Source organism: Euleptes europaea, chromosome 21 (assembly GCF_029931775.1).
Source record: "Euleptes europaea isolate rEulEur1 chromosome 21, rEulEur1.hap1, whole genome shotgun sequence".
NCBI lineage: Eukaryota > Metazoa > Chordata > Lepidosauria > Squamata > Sphaerodactylidae > Euleptes > Euleptes europaea.
Window position 1 is genome coordinate 11,214,622 of NC_079332.1, and position 21,254 is coordinate 11,235,875.

At 47.9% G+C, this 21,254-nt stretch overlaps 1 protein-coding gene across 1 annotated transcript in view; it reads left to right on the plus strand.

The window, feature by feature from the left end:
- Positions 1-999: 999 nt before the first annotated feature.
- The window catches only part of LMTK2 (lemur tyrosine kinase 2), a gene marked incomplete at its 5' end in the record, with an annotated part of 38,963 nt that continues 18,708 nt past the window's right edge, over positions 1,000-21,254 (plus strand). The window contains 6 exons of the mRNA XM_056866336.1: positions 1,000-1,054; positions 4,432-4,556; positions 8,121-8,262; positions 10,877-10,950; positions 11,673-11,791; positions 13,447-13,534. Of these exons, the coding sequence (XP_056722314.1) occupies positions 1,000-1,054; positions 4,432-4,556; positions 8,121-8,262; positions 10,877-10,950; positions 11,673-11,791; positions 13,447-13,534 (603 nt within the window). The remainder of the gene's footprint in view (positions 1,055-4,431; positions 4,557-8,120; positions 8,263-10,876; positions 10,951-11,672; positions 11,792-13,446; positions 13,535-21,254) is intronic.

A 21,254-nucleotide genomic window follows, 5' to 3' on the forward strand; every position in this document is an offset into this window, starting at 1 on the left:
GGGGGGGGGATGAAAAGAGGCATGGTACGGGAAGGAGAGGGGGGAAGCTGGAGTGGAAAAGGTGTGGGACCTGTGAACACATGAAGACATGAAGCTGCCTTATACTGAATCAGAACCTTGGTCCATCAAAGACAGTATTGTCTACTCAGACCAGCAGCAGCTCTCCAGGGTCTCAGGCAGAGAGGTCTTTCACATCACCTACTTGCCTAGTCCCTTTAACTGGAGATGCTGGGGATTGAACCTGGGACCTTCTGCATGCCAAGCAGATGCTCTACCACTGAGCCACTGGGTTGGGGAGATGCAGTTCAGTAGTGCAACTGATAAGGAGCTGGGCAGAAACTGGACCGTGCCGGTGCAAAAATTCACAAAAACTGACCCTCTCTGCTCTGCACTGATCATTTAACCTGCGCCATTCTGTCATATCCAGTGTCCTTATTGGCTGGCAGGCTGATTGTCACAGGGTGGGGGTTTCTTTAAGGCAGTTCTTGCCGAGCAGAGTGAGAAAGCTCACACAAAGATTTAACGCACAGTGGGCATTAGAGGAGGATGTAACAGCTGTGGTGCTATTGTTTGCTAAGGGAGAGGCCCAGTCACTTGGCAGCATTCTCCCCCCCCCCCCATCCCATACTGAATAAGATTTAATTACGACACATTCTTCCCTCCCCTATTCTTCCCTTGGTTAATTTCTGGCTTTGCTTGTTTAGCAGAGGACTTGGGATTATTTGTTCCTTTGGGGCTGGTTCAGTGTGTCCATGCAGATGAATTCTGCACACGGCGCTTCTGCCCATGCAGCTTGTTCTTCCATCTCAGATGCGCAAGCTCCCTAAGTTCCTTCTCTGACTCCCAAAGGAGTTGCTCGTGACAGTCAGGCATCATATGTGCTGTCTTTATTTTTGTGAAAGGTAGTTAACTCATTGTTCATAGTGGAGTGTTTATGTGACCGTGCATGGAAGTAGTTATTGGCAGAAGTTTAACTTGAACACATGAAGCTGCCTTATACTGAATCAGACCCTTGGTCCATCAAAGTCAGCATTGCCTACTCAGACTGGCAGCGGCTCTCCAGGATCTCAGGCAGGGGTCTTTCACATCACCTACCTGCCTAATCCCTTTAATGGGAGATGTTGGGGATTGAACTTGGGACCCTTCTGCATGCCAAGCAGATGTTCTACCACTGAGCCATAGCCTTCTCTCTAGAAGAAGAGTTGGTTTTTATAGCCCTCTTTTCTCTACCGTAAGGAGTCTCAAAGTAGCTTACAATCGCCTTCCCTTCCCCTCCCCACAACAGACACCTTGTCTGTCACATCATCTACTTGCCTAGTCTCTTTAACTGGAGATGCCAGGGATTGAACCTGGGGCCTTTTGCATGCCAAGCAGATGCTGTACCATTGAGCCACAGCCCCTCCCAACTTCTGTTTGTGCAAGAATGCTTTCTTGTTCTCGTGTGTGTAAAGTGCCCTCGAGTCTCAGACAACTTATGGTGACCCAGTTGGGTTTTTAAGGCAAGAGATGTTCAGAGGTGGTTTGCCATTGCCTGCTTCTGTGTAGCGACCAAGTACTAACCAGGGCAGACCCTGCTTAGCTTCCAAGATATGACGAGATCAGGCTAGCCTGGCCTATCCAGGTCAGAATGTCCTTGTTCTTAGGTGATTGTACCATCAGTCATTTAAAAAAAACACTCAAAATGTGATCTTACTACTGGGATGAATGAAATGTCTTTCTCTGGAAGCCAGGTAAGAAGTTCAAAAAATGATAGATTGGACCGTTGCATTGGTGGCAGGATTATAGGATGTACTGCAGCCATTAAACTGCCTTTTTAAAGGACGGCGCAATGGCATAATTGCAGCAATAATGTGTCAATATTTGAAGTATCGGTACTATTTGATCGTGACCAAAAGGGGAAGTTGAGCATTCAGTTTACTCTGTATCTTAGACTCAGTACTTTTGGAAGAAGAAGAGGTTAAGTTGCCTGCTGTATTTAATATTTGTTTTTTGTTATTTTATTATTCATAACGTTTTTTCCTGATGTCAGCCGCTCTTGTTGTTCATTAAGTTTATTGTTGTTTTTATTGTTGTTCATAATGTTTATTGTTGTTCATAATGTTTATTGTTGTTCATAATGTTTTTACTACTGCGTAATGTTAGCTGCTCTGAGCCTGGCTTCGGCGGTATACAAGTCCAAAGATAAATAAATATTTTTTTAAAAAGCAATCAGAGCATCCCTATATCTAATAATGAAGTGGCTCCCTGCAACAAGACAATTTAAAAAGTACCCAAAACAGGCCACCCGCAGACAATGTAGGGTCTTTACATACTCTGGAAACTTCCAATGCATGCAGAAAAACCAAGTTTAGATTAGGAGGCATGGAATGTTGAGAGCCTGTTAAATACAAAAAGCATGGGGGAAACCAGCCTGCCCCAAATCTCAAAAACCTATATAATCCTAGAGGGGCGTGTATGTGTTGGGGGTGGGAGGTTCAAAATTATTCCCCTTCCCCTCGCAATTTTTTGGGAGTCCTGAACTTCCATCAGAAACCATTTCTCTCTATATCCCGATGGGCTCAGAATTCATATGCGGAGGGGGCTCTAACTTTGGATCTGTTGCTTTTGACCAAACGTTGATGGCCTCTCAATGGTCTAATCCAGGGGTCCTCAGCGTGGCGACCGAGGGCGCCTTGACGCTCGCCAACACCTTTCCTGATGCCCACCAAGGGTTGTTAGGAAGTGGGAAGGGCCAGGTGGGGCTTGTGCCCATCAGGGCTTCTGATTGGCTGTGCAGATGAAAAAGCATCCTGTTAAATAGAGCTTCTGCCTTAAATGTTGAAGAGTTACTACCGTAGGAGAATTGGGCATAACCTCACTCCCTAACATTTTGTGGTTGGCTCTGCCTCCTGCAGCAGCCATTTTGTTATCGCACCCACCAAATCCCAAAGGTGCCTGCAAGCTCAAAAAGATTGGGGGACACCCAGTCTAATTCTTAAATAAGTTCTATGCTTTACCTGCTTGGCAAACATGCCTTAGGTGGCACGGGGAAAAATATTGCTGTTAGATTCCCATGGGGAAATAGAATAGTAATTTGTACATGGATTTCCCCCCAGCTAGATTCGAGTCCAGCAGCACTTTAGAGACTAACAACGTTTTCACGAAGCTCCACCCCGAAAATCTTCTGGGTCTCTAAGGTGCTTCTGGATTCAACTAGCTCTTCCACTGCAGACCAACTCAGCTACCCTCTGGAACTTTTTTCTTAGTGGACTTTTTTCCCCTTTGCACTTTTCTCTTTGTGGACTTGTGTAAGTAAACAGGTAGCTGAAGGAGAACTGACTGTTCTATTGTTGTTCTTGCCTTGCTGGGTCACGCCAAAGCCCCGTCCGGTCTAACATTTGCTCTTTTGACGGCGGCCAGTTGGATTGCTCTGGAAATGTTAGGAGCAGGGCACACAATGCAAGATCAAACCGTCCCTTATTGACCGGAGTGGGCCGGGAAGTGGAAAGGGCTCTGGAGCAAGCCAAGCTGAATGGCTCCCACATGCCAGCTTTGCAGTGTTGTTCAGCTCAGTGGGGGCGACAGTGGGCATTAGCTTACCCATTGCATTCTCTCCCAAGCTGGGAGCAATGCAGGAGGAAACAATTTGTGAGCGGTCACCAGTTGTTATTGCTGATGAATGGTTTGAGCCAAGCAGCCCCTGAGGCACTGGCGGAGTGGCTGGGGCTTGTCTCTGCTTGCTCCTGCCCACCAGCAGCCTTCTAGGGCAGTGGACTGCCGGGAATATTCCCTGTAAGTTAAATGGCCAGTCTGCGCTTGCTTATTGTCCCATTCACGGCAGCTGATAATCGTACCTATACTTGCCTCTGATCCTGGAGCTTCTTCAGTCGTTACAACGAAAAGCTTTCGCTCAGAATCCATCTAAGCCAGATTTTGTTGATCCTTGTTAAATGCCGATTTCGTTGTCCAAAAATGTATATGGGTAAACCTGGAAGCTGTTGTACTCTGTCTCTGGGGTGAGGTGGGGTGGAGGAAAGGCGTTGTATGGCTTGCGAGATGCCCAGCGCGGCATGAAGAAGTTTTTGGCCTGGCCCTTAAAACTGGCAGGAAGCTGATAGTTGGTTCCACCATCTTTGTCTCAAGGATGCGTGATTTCACTGATCCGCAGGTGTACAAGTCAAAGTGGTCAGTGTTGGACTTCAACTTAAGGATTTCTGTGTTCTGATCCCCTCTCTTCCTTGGAGCTCATGATCTTAGAATCGTTGTGAAGATAAAGGGGGAGGCAAGGAACTCCCTGAGTTCCTTGGAGCAAAGTTAGGATTAAAAAATCCTACTTGTGTCAGTAAGCGGGGTTTAATTTTAAAGGTGAATAATTCGAAAGTGAATTTTTTTGCATGTGTTCCAAATGTATAGAATCGTATTTATTTCTGCCCACTATCTGTTCATTTCTAGGGGAAGCAGCAGGAGTCGAGGTCCCCTTCTCGTTAGTGATTCTTTCTGCCTGCAGCCTCGTGGTGCTGGTGCTCTTGTCCGTGAACTGTGTATCCTGTTGTAAAGATCAAGAGATAAACTTCAAGGTGAGTTAGAGGAGGTATAGCACTGTGCCTTTTGCCTGGTGTCTGATCATGATGTGTATTCCCTGTTAAGACCCAGCTTCACTCTGTGATGGTTTCATCAGTGGAGTTTGAGCTCTTTTGTTGTTTTAGCTGGGGGTTTCCCTAAAGCTACCAGATTTTGAGCCACCTCTGGGTTGGATTATGGTTCAAACAGCAGCTGTTGGTTCCTTGTGCTGGAGAGCCAGCATGGTATAGTGGTTAAGAGCGGTGGTTTGGAACTGTGGAGAACCGGGTTTGATTCCCCACTCCTACATATGAGCGGCGGAGGCTAATCTGGTGAACTGGATTTGTTTCCTCCTACACATGAAGCCTGCTGGGTGCCCTTGGCCTAATCACAGTTCTCTTAGAACTCTCTCAGCCTCACCTACCTTACAAGTTGTCTGTTGTGGAGAGGGGAAGGGAAGGTGATTGTAAGCTGGTTTGATTCTTTCTTAAGTGGTAGAAAGTTAACATAAAAACCAACCCTCCTTCTTCATACTCTGGACTAAGTTAATTAAAAAAAAAGTCTCTATAATAGCTGGGAATGGCCGAGGCCTCTTAATTAGTAGTTATTATAAAAAATAATGTTCTCTTGGTTCAGATGTTATAATACGCACCCACAGGATGGCATCTTCAACATGTGGTTGGATTTGGAATGTAAAGAATGAGACAAACAGGATATTGTTTTGGCAGATGTCTAGTCAAACAGTATTGAGATTGGTGAGCTTGAAAATGTGCCCTTTTATTGGTGGGTTTTTTTCCACGGTTGTTGATACACCCCGAAGGTATTCATTCTCCTTTCCTTCCTCCTGTGGTGATGTAACTTAACCTCACCGAAAACTGACACTTCCTGTGTGGGGGAAAATCTGGGCAACATTCTGTCACATGCGCAGGGAACAACAGGGGGGTCATTTTGATTTAAAAAATCCCCCCCCCCTTTACAGAGGAATGCAGGTGGAAAAGCCACGCAAGTTAGACATAGCTGAGCAGGGTTCAGCAAGCATCTAGGCCAAGATAAAAATCTGCGATTAGTTCTGAGCTCGTGTTTCCAAACCAGGGGACTCGCCTGCTGGATGGCCGACAGCTTTTGTAACTGAGGGAATTCTTCAGATGGTTTTAGTCTGGTATTGTGGTGTCTGGTTCCTGCCTTCATGTTCTTAGGTGATTGCATGCCGTGCACTGGTCTCTTAGAATCCCGGACCAAGTGTCCTGTCAGCAGATCTCATTGCAAAATAGGCATTCTCCCCCCCCACCACCATTCCTGTGGAGTGTTGTCCATGTGTGTTTTTTTGCAGAGAGAACAAACCTTCCCTCACAGGATAATTTTAAGTCTGCCCTGCCTTGAATAGCCCATTCTCATCAGATCTTGGAAGCTAAGCAGGGTCAGCCCTGGTTACTATTTGGATGGGAGACCGCCAAGGAAGTCCAGGGTTGCTACATGGAGGCCGGCAATGGCAAAACCACTTGTGTTCATCTCTTGCCTTGAAAACCCTAGGGGGTCGCCGTAAGCCGGCTGCAACTTGGTGGCACTTTCCACTGCCAATTTAAGTCATCTTTATGAGTTAAGTGCTGTCTTGTCCGGAGATGGCAGCGTTGGTGCGACAGTTCCATTATGAGTAGACCTGTGGAGCTTATTATAGCCTGCCATGAGCCTGATGATTTCCCTGTGGGCCTGATTGGCTGCCATGCACAGTTCATAAATTTGGGGGTACGTCACGGTTTACACTTCTTTCTTGCAGTATAGACCAGTGTGCATTCTAGACCAAGACAGGCTTCCCTTGTGAGAGAAGAAGGAAAGACTTTGTCCAGATGAGGTGAAGAATGCCACTCAAATTATGACTGTAGCCATGTTAAAGGCACATGAGGGTGACAAGTTGTGGGACAGTTCTGCAAAGCATATCAGTGCAAATTCATGCAATTTACAAAAACCAGAACCAAACATCTGAAAGAATTGCAGCTTTCTGTCACGTGCAGCGTAATGTGTGAATAAGCTTGCGGTGCTGTCAAAGGTTGGTGTAAAACAATTTTTTTAAAATGCTATTTTGAGCTGTTCATCTCTGCGATCGGGTGGAAGCTTGCATTTCAAAAACCGCTTCCCCTTTCTTCCACTTCTCGCATTTTCAATTAAAAAGGCACGCAAGTAGAAATCTGTGAAACTTTCATAAGCAGCAAAGTAAGCTGCAAGGACAAATTTTGCCGAAAGTGTGTGTCTCTCTGCTGATCTCAGCTCAATGCCCCCTCCTCTTGGACCTAAATGGGCTGACCCCCTTTTTACTGCTGAGGGAGTCAAGAGGGCCTTAGGGAAGCCAGTACTGTACCCCAGAAGGTCTTGAGACCAGGGATGGCCTTTCCCCAGATTTGATTAAAAATACTTATACCCCACCTTATCTCCACAAATGCAAGGCGGCTAATGAAACAGCAAGACACTGTAAGTGCCCAACAAGTTAAAACCAATCTAGAATGAATCACAGTTAAAAGCCACCACCGTTAAGAAAAGCCAATGAAAAGCTAATGAAACAGCAAGACACTGTAAGTGCCCAACAAGTTAAAACCAATCTAGAATGAATCACAGTTAAAAGCCAGCACCGTTAAGAAAAGCCAAAAAGGGACAGTTTACCCCCTACGAAATGTCCTCTGGAACAGAATGGCAAGTGAAGGCGCCAACCACACCCACTCCGGCAGGCCATTCCAAAGGAAGGACCCACCATGTAGAATGCCAATGGCCTAACTGTTGCCAAGCGGCCTGTCCTGGTATTGGCTAAAAACATATTATTTATTTAAAATGTTTATATAAACCTATGGTTTAAACCAAACTGTTTTCATACATGCTCTTCATAAAAAAGAAACACAAGATTAAGACCCATTGTGAAAAACAGTCAACAATGACTGCTGTTATCAGGGCTGACAGTGACAATAAACAGTGAACTACCCAAATAATTCCTTCCCTCCTGTGGCTAACACTTCTGGAAAAGTTCTGTTGCAGGGTCGAGGAAACATGCATGCAGAACCCTTAGGGAGAGGCCTTGAGGTAAAATAGGGGTTGTTCTGACTCCGTGGGGTTTGTTCTCTTATTAGCCTTGCAGGGATATAGCTCCCAAACATCGCCATCAGAGGATAGGACTAGTAATAATGGGTTTAAATTATAGGTGGAAAAGTACTGGCTGGATATTAGGGGGAAAATGTTTACAGTAAGGGAAGTTCAGTAGTGGAATAGGCTTCCTAGGGAAGCGGTGAGCTCCCCCTCACTGGCAGTCTTCAAGCAGTGGCTGGACGAATACTTGTCAGGGATGCTTTAGACTGATCCTGCATTGAGCAGGGGGTTGGACTAGATGTGCTGTACGGCCCCTTCCATGATTCTCTGATTTAGATTGCAGAGCTGTAGCAGTTAACCGTTGTACCTGAGAATATTTGCTGTCCCCAATCTAAGTATCGATTTGACCAAGCATAGGGGCCAGATTTTGTGTGTGGTTATAAAATGTTAAGCCCATCTGTTTCATAGTAAGTTAACAGTCCTTTTCTGTTGTTCTGCCCTTTTTCTTTTCATAGGAGTTTGAAGACAACTTTGATGACGAAATAGACTTTACCCCGCCAGCAGAAGACACGCCATCCGTCCAGTCTCCAGCAGAAGTGTTCGTACTTTCAGTTCCAAGTGTTCCTTTGCTGCCTGTATCACAGTTACAGCTTCCAGGTAAGATCTCCCCGGTTGACAAAGGATAGGTCTCTCCTGTCCCCTCCGGCCCAATCTGAGCACGCCACTGGACTGTCTTCTGATGTTTGGTCTCATGAATGGAGTTCTTCCTCATGAGAGGTGTGAGCGTGCGTAAAGTGCCATCAGGTTGCTGCCAACTTACAGTGACCCCCAACAAGAGGCTTTCAAGGCAAGTGAGAAGCAGAGGGGGGTTTGTCATTGCCTTCCTCTGCAGAGTCTTCCTCGGTGGTCTCCTTTCCAAGTACCAAGTAACGCTGTTTAGCTTCTGAGATCTGTCGAGATTGGGCTATACCGTGCCGTCTTCCCTCCCCCTCCTCACGATAGCTGTTAGCAAATTGAGAGCACAGTTGCTGTGCTTCCGGGAGGGAGGGGGGTTGTCCTTTTAGTCTAGTAACATCTTGCACACAGTCCTTGTGATGCAGTCCTTCAAATTAGTATCTTGAACAACTCCCTGTGTGCATTTTGGCAAATGGTTTTCGATAAATTGACTTTTAAAAATAGGTTTTTTTCTGTCATGTGCTTTCCTGTTCATAGAATCATAAAATCATAGAGTTGGAAAGGACCATCAGGGTCATCTAGTCCAACCCCCTGCACAATGCAGTAAATTCACAACCCCCACACTCCCAGTGACCCCTACTCCATGCCCATAAGATGGCCAAGATGCCCTCCCTCTCATCATCTGCCTAAGGTCATAGAATTAGCATTGCTGATAGATAGGCATCTAGCCTCTTCTTAAAAACCTCCAGGGAAGAAGAGCCTACCACCCCCCAAGGAAGCCTGTTCCACTGAGGAACTGATCTGTTAGAAAATTATTCCTAATGTCTAGACAGAAACTCTTCTGATTTCATTTCAACCCGTTGGTTCTAGTCCGACCTCCTGGGGCAACAGAAAACAACTCAGCACTCTCTATGTCAGCCCTTCAAGTACTTGAAAATGTTATCATATCATCTCTCAGTCTTCTCCTCTGCAGGCTAAACATACCTAGCTCCTTCAACCTTTCCTCATAGGACTTGGTCTCCAGACCTCTCACCATCTTTGTTGCCCTCCTCTGGACACGTTCCAGCTTGTCTACATCCTTCTTAAATTGCAGTGCCCAAAACTGAACACTATACTCTATGGGAGGTCTAACCAATGTTATACCATCAATTCTCTGTCTCTTCATCAGATGTTCTGGGTCCCCCCACAGACACACACACACTTTTCTTGTTTTTTTTATCAGTCTCCCACAGAATGCTATTCCCAGTATAGGCTGATCCTTCTTAATCTTGCTTCTGAAAAGATTTTAAATAGGAGCTGCGAACCTTGATAAAAATAGCCTTCATTCTGCTCTTGTTTGGGAAATGGGAAGATGGATCCTATAAGCCTGCATGCGTTGCTCAGCTGAGGCTTGAGCGGCTGCCTGCCACACTGGAAGATGAAATAAATCTTAAATTTTTGCAAAGGTTTAGGATGGATTTGCCTGTAACATGACAGTCCTCTCTCCCGCCCCCCTTCCAGAGAAAGATTAGGCAAATTCATGGAGGATAGGTCTGTCACTAGCAACTAGCCACATTAGCTGAACGATGCTGCTTTGTTTTGTGGCTGTATATTTCAATGCTAGATGCCTAGGCCCCGACCTGGCTAGCCCGGACTAGCCCGCTGTCATCAGATCTCGGAAGCTAAGCAGGGTCAGCCCTGGTTAGTACCCAGGTGGGAAACCACCAAGGAAGTCCAGAGTCACTACACAGAAGCCAGCAATGGCAAACCACCTTTGAAGGTTTCCTGCCTTGAAAATCCTACAAGGGTTGCCATTGGTCAGCTGCGACTTGGCGGCACTTTACACGCGGCAGATGCTGGGGCAAGCTCTTGCCATTCTCGGCCAGCTTGTGAATTTTCAGAGGCATCTGGTCAGCCAAGCCAATCTGAAGATGGAATGTTTGTCCATATGGATCCTGGTCTGATCCAGTTATGCAAGTTCTTATCTTGTGCTCATTTTTAACTGGATGGGTTATCTCTCCCCCCCACCCCCATTCACATGTGGATGGGAATATTTTCACTAATAGTTAATTATATGCATGGAAGTACCATGCTGCTGAAAAATAGACGTATAATAATTCTGAATGTTACTAGAAATTGGCTTGCAGGCAGCAAACAACTAAGCAGCGCCCTGGCGGATGGAGACTGCATTAATAGGGTGCCTTCCCTCCCTACTACCTGAGAGCTTTCAACTGGCGATGCTGGGGTTGAATCTGAGAACTTTTGCTGTGCTTCTTCTCTCCCCTCCCCCATGAAGGATAGCCAGAGAGCCTAACCTTCCCTGCCAAAACAACCCCATCCCCCAAGATCTGCTCTTTGCTTCCTTCTTTGCGGCATGAATCGGAGCTTGAAAACTGGACAGAGAGAATGTTTCATCGCTGTGCGTTAAACGGCATTGTTGCGGGCAGCGCTGATCATCAGCTGTAGAGGAAAAAAGTAGTACTAAGGCATCTGTATGTCAGGTTTGTGTTGGAATGAACTTGTGTGAGGATTTTTTAAAAAAAGGAAATACTTCAACAATGAAATATAAATTATGGTTAATCTTTCAATGACACGTTGTCCTTTTCCCCCCTCTCAGAGGAACTGAAGCCTCAAGTAGCGCGTCAGAATCTAAACTATATTCAAGAAATTGGAAGTGGTTGGTTTGGAAAGGTGAGAAGTCTTTAATAGTCTAGGGTTGGTTTTTTTTTTTTGTTAGCTCATGTACTCCTCAAAATAGTCTCCAGTGCAGCAATACCAAAAAAACATGGTATATATGCACACTTGAGCACACACATGCACGCACATCCACACACACCCATGTGTGCTTGCACCAGATTTACCCAGTTTGCTAATTAAAACGAACGTGTTGCTATCACAGACCTGTTATTGCTCAATCTCGGGTGGCTGCTCGTTCATGGGAAATAATTGCAATCCCCGAACCCCATCACGAATGGGATTCAACGGGTTACCTGCACCTGTCGGCATAGGGTAGACACACGCTGAGCCAGTCAGTGTAGCACATGTGCAGCCCCGGACATCTAAGGGCACGTGTTGCTATCGTAGCGACTTTGGAAGACTAGCGTTTATTTATTTGTGTATTTATATTTTATTGTAGTCCGCCTTTCTGCTATCACGTGTTAGCAGGAAGTCTCCTGTCTTTGAAAGGAACTGGGCTTACCTTGGTTGGCTGGGCCTATGTTTTTGGGTGCAGGGAGTTAGGCAATTGGTTGCAGGACTGCTGTGTGGGTGGGGGGGTGGTTGAGGTCCCAAGACATTCTGAGTTGGTCTTAAGCGCCTCCCAACATCCTCCATGATATATATTGTCTGGTGACCTTTGTTGGATTTCCACATTTCAAAAACATAACCCCAAACTCTTTGACGTTGTGTTTCAGGTCCTGCTCGGAGAGGTGTACACAGGCACTAGCGTGGCAAGGGTAATTGTGAAAGAGCTGAAAGCCAGTGCAGGTCCCAAGGAGCAGGAGCGGTTCTTGAGGCAGGGAGAGCCGTATTGGTGAGTAGCATCTCATTAGTTTGTAGTGGCAGGAGGCAGCCCTTGGGATGTCAAGAAGCATTAACGCTGGAGAGCCAGCATGATGTAGTGGTTAAGAGCGGAGGTTTGGAGTGATGTACTCTAATCTGGAGAACCGGGTTTGGTTCCCCGCTCCTCCACCTGAGCAGCAGACTCTAATCTGGTGAACTGGATTGGTTTCCCCACTCCTCCACATGAAGCCAGCTGGGTGACTTTGGGCTAGTCACAGCTCTCTCAGCCCCATCTACCTCACAGGGTCTCTGTTGTGGGGAGGGGAAGATGATAGTAAGCCGGTTTGATTCTTCCTTAAGTGGTAGAGGAAGTCGGCATATAAAAACCAACTCTTCTTTTTCACCCTAGGAAGTAGCTACGCACACTTTGGGAAGAGGCTTTATTTGCAGTCAGGCTTAATCAAAGAATCTGTTGTTGTTTTCAATCTTGAACGCTATTGGCACCCTGTGACTTGCCATACTGCAAGAGCTACCTCTCCTGGTGCCAACTGCTGTACCCCCTCCCTTAGGCTGGTCCAGCAGACGTTGCTAATTGCGTCTGTTCCCTCCTCCCCCAGAGTAATTTACACATCTGCTGTGAGGGCAGGTGCAATTTCAGTCACTGCTCCGCCTCCTCCAGAATAGTCTTCTGAAGGATATCTGATCGCCCTTGAATACCTTCGGAAAGGCACGTACGACTTTGTGTGTGTGTGTTATTCCAGAGGGGCTTTTCCACGTAGATTTCTTAGCTGCTGGTTCTGTCTGCTGGGCATTGAGTTCTGCAGTGATTTGTATGTCCTGTATTGCTTTCCTTTATTGTGATAATATCTCTTATAACAATGGGTGCAGCCCTAACCTTGTGGGAAGTAGACGTTCTTTAATTGTGTTGCAGGTGCCTTTCGTGGATCAGAATCCCAGCATCTGAAGAAGGGGCCTCTAGTCCATAAGTGTGTAGAAAAAAAAATGTTAAGGTGCCACAAGACTGGTGAACTATGGACAAACAAGAAAGTAAAACAAAATGGCAAAAAAAAGGCTTTATGGTGACATTAGATGTGATGGAAGTTGCAGAGAGCCAGTGTAGTTGCAGAGTAACGTAGTGGTTAAGAGCAGTGGTTTGGAGCGGTGGACTCTGATGTGGAGAACCGGGTTTGATTCCCCACTCCTCCACATGAGCAGCGGAGGCGAATCTGGTGAACTGGATTTGTTATCCCCGCTCCTACACATTAAGACAGCTGGGTGACCTTGGGCTAGTCACAGCTCTCTCAGCCCCACCAACCTCACAGGGTGTCTGTTGCGGGGAGGGGAAGGGAAGGCGATTGCAAGCCGGTTTGATTCTCCCTTAAGTGGTAGAGAAAGTCGACATATAAAAACCAGCTCTTCTTTTCCTCTTCCTCCTCCTCCCCTCCCCCTCATGAATTTTAACTGCAGAAGAATGGTGAATTTGGTTTGGGCTTTAGTGGGGTTGTCTGAGATGAACATAGCCTCAACGGATGTATAGCTGAATCTCCCTAAGAGAAGTACAAGTCCCCCGTGAGTCTCCGCCATACTTAGCTTTTTTGTTCCTCTTTGATTTACCAGCTCCATCCCTTGGGATGAAACCACACATTCTTGACTCAAAAGCCTCTTCCTCTTTTCCTTTCCTCACAGCAATCTGCAGCACCCAAACGTCCTCCAGTGTATCGGGCAGTATGTGGAAGCCATTCCTTGTCTTTTGGTGTTTGAGTTTTGTGACTTGGTAAGTACACACTATTTCAGAATAATGGTACTTAATGACATTTTGCTGGTGTGCATTGCTTGGAGTACTTGCCTTCTTCTAAAGAGATCAAAATGGCATGTTTGATTCCATGCCGGAGAGCCAGCATGATGTAGAGGTTAAGAGCGGTGGTTTGGAGAAGTAGACTCTGATCTGAAGAATCGGGTTGGATTCCCCACTCCTCCACATGAGCACGGACACTAATCTGGTGAACTGGTTTGGTTTCCCCACTCCTCCACATGAAGCCAGCTGGGCGACTGGGCTAGTCACAGTTCTCTCTGAACCCTCTCATCCCCACCTACCTCACAAGGTGTCTGATGTAGGGAAGGGAAGGTGATTGTAAGCCGGTTTGATTCTTCCTTAAGTGGTAGAGAAAGTAGACATATAAAAACCACTACTTCTTCTTCTCCCCACCCCCAGGCCTCACAATAACCCTACAAGGCAGGCTAGGCTAAGGTTAATGGGCCCATGGATCCCTTATTCATCAAGCAGAGGTTTGAACTCGGGTCTGCCTGCAATATTTAGGGGAAGTGTTCCCTGCTTTTCTGACAAACGTTGCCTGGCCAGCTCTGTCTTTAGAAATGTAGTGTGCGGTGGGGGTGGGGGGCTCTGCTGTTCCAACAGCTCCTTCCCCCTCCTAGCAGGGCTACATTTGGCATCCAAGGCTGGTCTCCGTTTTGTTAAAAAGACCAGGCCATTCGGACGGCACTCGTGCTTATCGTAACCAGCCCTTGAGCCCCTCTCATCTGGAGCAACTCTTCTTTTAGAAACGGGCTGGTGGACCGTGGGCTTGAACCAGTAACAAGTATCTTCTTCGAAAGTGGCTTAGTTCTCCAGAGATCAGCCCTAATTAGTTTTCTCTTTGTTTTCTGGCCCTTTTGCAGGTGGGCGGGGGGGCGAAGATGGGAAACCAGACATTTCTGGTTTAAACTCCTTGGCTTTCCGAATTAGTTAGGTTTGCTGATTTTCTTAATGCTCTGTTTTTTTACTGAATAATCACTCTCCTGTTACATTGGAGAAAGTGGCACAATTTCGGAGATTTGCTGTGAATGTTCTCCAGCAAGTTAATTAGAGGGCTTTTACTAATTTTAGCATCCTTTTATCTATCTGTGTTCTAACCTTGTGAGAAATGCTCAACTGCAACAATTGTATGTTGCTATGTAGACACCCCATGTTTCGATTTTATGCCAATAAAGGAGATTGTATTGTGTTGTAGTACAGTTTGTCACGCCCCTGATGTACATGGTCCCCCTCAAAGCGTTTGCAATGTAAACAGTTTGCTGTGGCTTAGACAAAAACAAAAAGCCTGCTAGATAAGAGCTTAAGATTTTTTTTTAAGCCTCTTCTTGCGCCTGAGCTGGGAACGAAAGATGGTCTAGCCAGAAGGCAGAAGTAATTGAGCTTCATGCTGGGACGGTGATTGTAACAGACGGTGTAAGAAATCCCATGGCTAACTGGCAGTCCAAAGATAGTATCATCCCTCCTTCCATCCACGCTTTTACTTCCCATTTGTTGGTCTTTGACTGAAAACCAGAGATCTTGGTCCTTTGGCCAGTAGTCCAGGGCCAGCCACCACATATCATGGTGGGCTGCTCACTGTCTGTTGGGCTAAGCCTGGGCAAGAGAGGGCCTACTCCTAAAGTAGGCAGTAGCCCACCATATTTGGCTCAGTATTGGTTGTTATAGTGGTTTGGATGTGGCTCAGTGGTAGAGCATCTGCTTGGCATGCAGAAGGGTCCCAGGTACAATCCCCAGCATCTCCAGTTAAAGGAACAAGGCAAGCAGCCCTGGAGAGCGGCTGCTGGTCTCAGTAGAAGGCAGCTTCATATGTTCATGTTTTACACACACACACACACACACACACACACACGTGTTAGAGCAGGTCTTTTCTCCATCCATGTCTGGCTTCATATGCCGGACTGTGGCTTGGGAGATCTGTGTTCAAAACAGCTGCAGATTTCGCTTTGTCACTTTGGGTGCCTTTACGACGGCCGCATCATGACTGCCGTGATGCTCTGTTTAGGTGGGCGCGTGTGGACTTGGGATTGGCTCTGAAGCCCTTGCGATCCTTGTGGGTTTCCTGCCGATGAGGCCCCAAACTGGGCAACTGAGGGCAATTTTTGTCCTCGCCATCACACTGTTGCCAAGCACAGGGGTTGTTCTGTAAGAGTGCGTGGCAACAATTCACGTTTGTGAGAGGAAAAAACGGAACTCACATCCACATCAAGGCTGCTCCCTGCTTCTGGAAATTCCCTAGAGATCCAACCATGAGGTATCAAACCTGTTATTGGCACAGCTCCAATCTGGTTATTATTGATTGGTCATAGAATAAGAAGACTGAATGTTGGGAGCTGGCGTGTGTGTACTCATGGGAACAGCTGGACTCTGACCTGATTGGTGGCTGGTTGTTTCTACCAGAATGTAGAGTACTTAAGCTTTTGGCGAAGCTCAGTATAAAGTCAACGTAAAGCTGCATCATTCAGCATCATCTGATCTCGGTACAGTAAAATCATGATATAAAGGCATGCAGATATCATACGATAAAATTTACTATAAAATCATTTTTATAAGAACATGCAAATCCCACTAAATTAGTTACTTGGTTACTCGGTCCTGACTTAACCGTTATGTGGCGGAGAGTAACAATTGCGTTCTCTAATTATGAGCTAAAAAAACCTTTGCCACCGAGTCAGTAATTATTGGATTCTGTGTGGTCATGAGGTGAGACACCTTAGATTTGGCAGATAACCATTCCCTATCAGCAAGTAACAGGTCTGTGAGATTAGATCGGCCCGATCGTAGAGCGAACACTTGAGGAGGATATGTGAAACTTCTCTCCTACCCGTTGGCGCAAGCAGTTCCTGCCAGTGTTCGGGAAACAAGCGATAGTTCCCGGGGGTCCCTCTTGTCTCAAAACCATTGTGTCGCAGCCTCTGTGGCATGTTTGTGGCAGCCCTCTTAATCTATAATTAACTAATGGTGTATCGTTTCCTTTCGTCATCGGGACCTTAACCGGGTTTAAAAATAGTCTAGCTGGAAGCTTATTAACTGTAATATATTGCCCAGCTGTGCGCAGCCAACCTTTTGTCAGCGGGCAGAATTCCTCCTTGATAGAATGATGAATGGGGGCGGGGGGAGAGAGAGAGTGAAGATTCGTATTATAAAGAGGACGTAACGTTGCGTGCATGGCGGGGCCACTTGGCCCATTGCGGAACGTCGCCAGGCGGGAGGGCTTTTGCAACTCGAGGAGCAGATTAAGTTAGCAATCTGCAGTCACTCGATACGCGCTCCGCCTCTCCTTCAGAACACAGTGTTGCTTTACCTAGGGCCCTGGCTGCAAAGGCACTCTTGACCTGTCGCCTCTGTGTCCTGAATTTCCAGAAATAGGGGGAACGCCCAGAGATGAAAGGGGGGGAACTTTGTTGTCTTATACTCCCCCCCCCCAAAAAAGAGGAGGAGCAGAAGCCAGGAAAAGAGGGTTTAAAAACCTAACAGCCTTTATTTCCCTTTATTTCTTTGAGCCTTAGTGTGAGAGATCCCCTCTCTCTGAGTTTACTTCTCCAAATCAAATGTTCAGACGTTGATACAGAAACAAAGGATTTATTGAAGACATCAGGAGATGAGACAGGCACAGGTAGAAAGTTGCAAGTGAGACGCTTATCGGGGTTACAGAATATATTGACTCCAGGGCACTGGGGCACTGGGGTTCACACTTATTGTTATGGGAAGTTACAAGCTTGGCATAATACAAAACATCAAACGAGTCCCAGGAAGTCTGCTGGAGCTATCACACTTCCAAGGCCGCATCGGCCTGAGGGAGTACTGACAGGAAGAACAGCGGGGGGGAGATACTTGGGGCAATCAGGTCAGGCGCCTGGGACCAGAAAGTGTGAACTGCTTTTATGAGTTCACAGATAACAAAGCAGGTGAAGGAAAGCAGAGACACAGAGACCCTCACATTCTGCCCCCCTTAAGGCCCCCCTCCCGCGGCCTCGAGAGGACGAGGCTTATCGGGGTAAGCGAGGTGGAATTCTCGAACTAAGCGAGGGGCCGCCATGTGGGGCGCGGCCACCCACTCGTCGTGTGCGGACCCAAGGTTTTTCCAACGAACAAAGTAATACAGTTTTCCTTTCTTCCATTTGGAATCTAAAACCTTGGATACTTCCAAATGGGTATCCCCTCCCACCACGGTAGGAATCTCTGGTTCGGGAGGGGGGTGGAACTGGGGAGCTGCCACATAGGGTTTGAGGAGGCTTATATGAAAGACTGGATGGACTCCCTTGAGGGTCTTTGGGAGTTCTAGTTCCACGGTAACCTCGTTGATCACCCTGGTAATGGAGAAAGGTCCCACATAACGGTCACTAAGTTTTTTGCAGGGACGAAGAGAGCGGAGGTTTTTGGTGGACAGATAAACTTGCTCCCCCACCTTAAGCTCCCATCCCGGAGACCGGTGTTTGTCCGCCTGTTCCTTGTACTTGCTTTTTGCCCTCTCAAGGTTTTTGAGCAGCCACGGCCAGGTAGACTTAACTACCTGTATCCACTCCTGAAGTTCGGGAGTGGACTGGAGATCTGGCGTGACGGGGGCGGAACCGAAAGGACCGAATTCCGTCCCGTATACTACTTGGAAGGGACTAAAGCCGGTAGAGGAATGGGGCGCATTGTTGTATGCATATTCGGCAAATGGCAGCAGGTCGACCCAGTCGTCTTGGTGGAAATTCACGTAGCAACGCAAATAACATTCTACCACCGCGTTTACACGTTCAGTTTGACCATCAGTTTGGGGGTGATAGGCGGAAGAGAGGCCCTGTTCCTCAACCCCCATCAATTTTAGGAAAGCTCGCCAAAATTTGGCCACAAACTGGACCCCCCGGTCGGAGAGGACCTTCCTCGGGATCGAGTGTAGCCTGAGGACGTGTGTGACAAACAGTTTGGCCAAGCCCTGAGCTGAAGGAAGACCCGCACACGGAACGAAATGAACCTGTTTGGAAAAAAGGTCCGTGATTACCCAGAGAACCGTCTTTCCCCGACTGGGAGGTAGGTCGGTGATAAAATCCATGGCTATGACTTCCCAGGGACGGGAGGGGTTCTCTAGCGGTTTGAGAAGCCCGGGGGGTTTTCCCATCCGTTTCTTAGCTGTGGCGCAGGTGGGGCAGCTGCGCACATACAGCTCCACATCGGACCTCATACTTGGCCACCAGAATTGCCTCCTTACCAGGTGAAGAGTCTTTACGAAGCCAAAATGACCCGCCAACTTGGCACCATGTACAAGTCCCAATACCTCTTTGCGAAGGGAAGATGGGACATATAGCTTTCCCCCTTGTACCCACCAGGTGTTCGTTCGTTCCATGCCCGTGGGGAGGAGATGGTGCTCCTCCTCCTGCAAGGAGGCGTCCCGGAGCCGCTGCTGGAAGGCTTCCGGAATACCCTTGAGCGTAGGGGGGGTCCCCGGTCGATGGGCCTGGGATCGGGTTGTGACGGCTAAGCCCGGGACCTCCCCTCGCTGCTCGGGAGTGAACAGGGAGTCGACCGGACGGTCGAAATCGTTGCGATACTGGGGAAGTCGTGACAGAGCATCGGCTAGGGCATTTTCTTTGCCAGGAACATGCTTGAGAGTGAACCGGAATTTGGCGAAAAATTGGGCCCACCGAATTTGTTTGGCGTTCAGCTTTCTAGCTCCCTTGAGAGCCTCAAGATTTTTGTGATCAGTACACACCTCAAATGGCAGTTCGGCCCCTTCCAAGAAGTGTCTCCAAATGGTGAGTGCGTGTTTGACGGCAGCCGCCTCCTTCTCCCAGATGGCCCAGTTGATTTCGGACTGGGAAAACTTTTTGGAGAAGTAGGCGCATGGCCGCAATCGCCCCCCTTCATCCCTTTGCAATAGAGCCCCGCCCATTGCCACATCGGAGGCATCCACTTGCACCACAAAAGGTTTAGTGCAATCCGGGTGAGCTAAAACTGGTTCGGACGAAAAAAGTAGCTTTAAACGTTCAAAAGCCTGCTGGCAGTGGGGGGACCATTGCAAGCGGGCCGAGGGAAGAGCGGCGCTAGCCCCCTTGTCTTTGGTACGCAACAGGGCAGTGAGGGGGAGCGCTACCTGGGCAAAGTTGGGAATGAAGTTGCGGTAAAAGTTGGCAAACCCCAAAAACTGCTGAAGTTGGCGGCGGGTAGTGGGGGTTTCCCAATCCCGCACCGCCTGGACCTTATCGGGGTCCATCTCCAAACCCTGGTGGGAGATCACGTATCCCAGGAACGTAATAGAAGGTTTGTGGAATTCACACTTAGACACCTTAGCAAATAATTTGTGCTCCCGCAGCCGCTGGAGCACGTCTCGAACCAAACGCACATGTTCTTCCATAGTTTCAGAGTAAATGAGGATGTCATCGAGAAATACCACCACCCCCCGGAACAGCAAATCATGCAAAACCTCATTAATTAATTGCATAAACACACTCGGAGCCCCCGAAAGTCCGAACGGCATGACTAGGTATTCAAACATTCCAAAACAGCTGGAAAAGGCCGTTTTGGGTTCGTCTCCATCTTTAATGCGAATGCGGTGGTAGGCTTCTACCAAGTCCAGTTTGGTGAAGATTCGGCCCTCCTTTAATTGTGCTAGAAGGTCGGGAATAAGAGGGAGGGGGTAAGCGTTAGACTGGGTGACCGCGTTCAGCCTGCGAAAGTCAATACACAGTCTTAGATCTCCCGTCTTTTTCTTCACAAAGAAGGCCGGGGCCGAATAAGGGGCCTTGGAGGGGCGTATGAAACCTCTAGCCAAGTTGATATCCAGATAGTCCCGTAATACTGCTTTTTCACTGGGGCTCATGGGATAAACCTTCCCTTTAGATAATTTGCCTTCCCCCACAATTTCGATAGCACAGTCCGTCTCTCTGTGGGGAGGCAGTTCGTCACATTCTCTAACATCAAACACATCCGCAAACTGTGAGTATTCAGTAGGCAATTGGGGAGAGACCGAGACTGGGGCAGGGGACCCTACCAGTGCGGCGGCCGGAGCACTGAGCACCCGTTCCTCATCATGTAACCTACAGGGGTCTTCGGGAAACGTGAGCAGCCGCTTAACCCAGTCGATGGAGGGGTTGTGCCCCCGTAGCCAGTTCATCCCTAACACCACCGGGGTTATAATAGGGGCAATAGTAAAATACAAGCGTTCCCAATGCTCCCCCACAGACATAATCACAGCCGCAGTTCTGTGGGTCACCGGGCCCCGTTTAAAATCACTGCCGTCCATTTGGGAAAAGCGGAGGGGTCCCGGAAGCCGCTTGCGCCGGACGCCCAGCTTCTTGGCTACCTCCTCACTAATCATGGTGCGGGCACATCCCGAGTCAACCAAAGCGGGGAATTCTAAATGGGGACCCCCTTTGGGTAGGGATAGGTGAACCCTTACATACACATTGTCCTCTTGGTCGCTTACCATCGGTGGAGCTCCTTGCACAACGACAGGGACGGTCTGCTGCGGAGCCCCCTCTACAGCAGACCGACGGCGTTTTTTGCCGGTTGTTCCCACTCCTCCTCCTCGCTGGAAGAAGGGGACGGGGTGGTGGCGATCGGAGACTCGTCAGAATCAAAAGTGGTACTTATAATCCGGGACCCCGTTGGGCCCATGGAGGTGGAAGCTCCATCCTGGGGGCGCGCCTGGAGAGCGGAGGGTGCGCCGGCGCGTCGGCCCGGTGGTCCGCTTCTGCGGCGG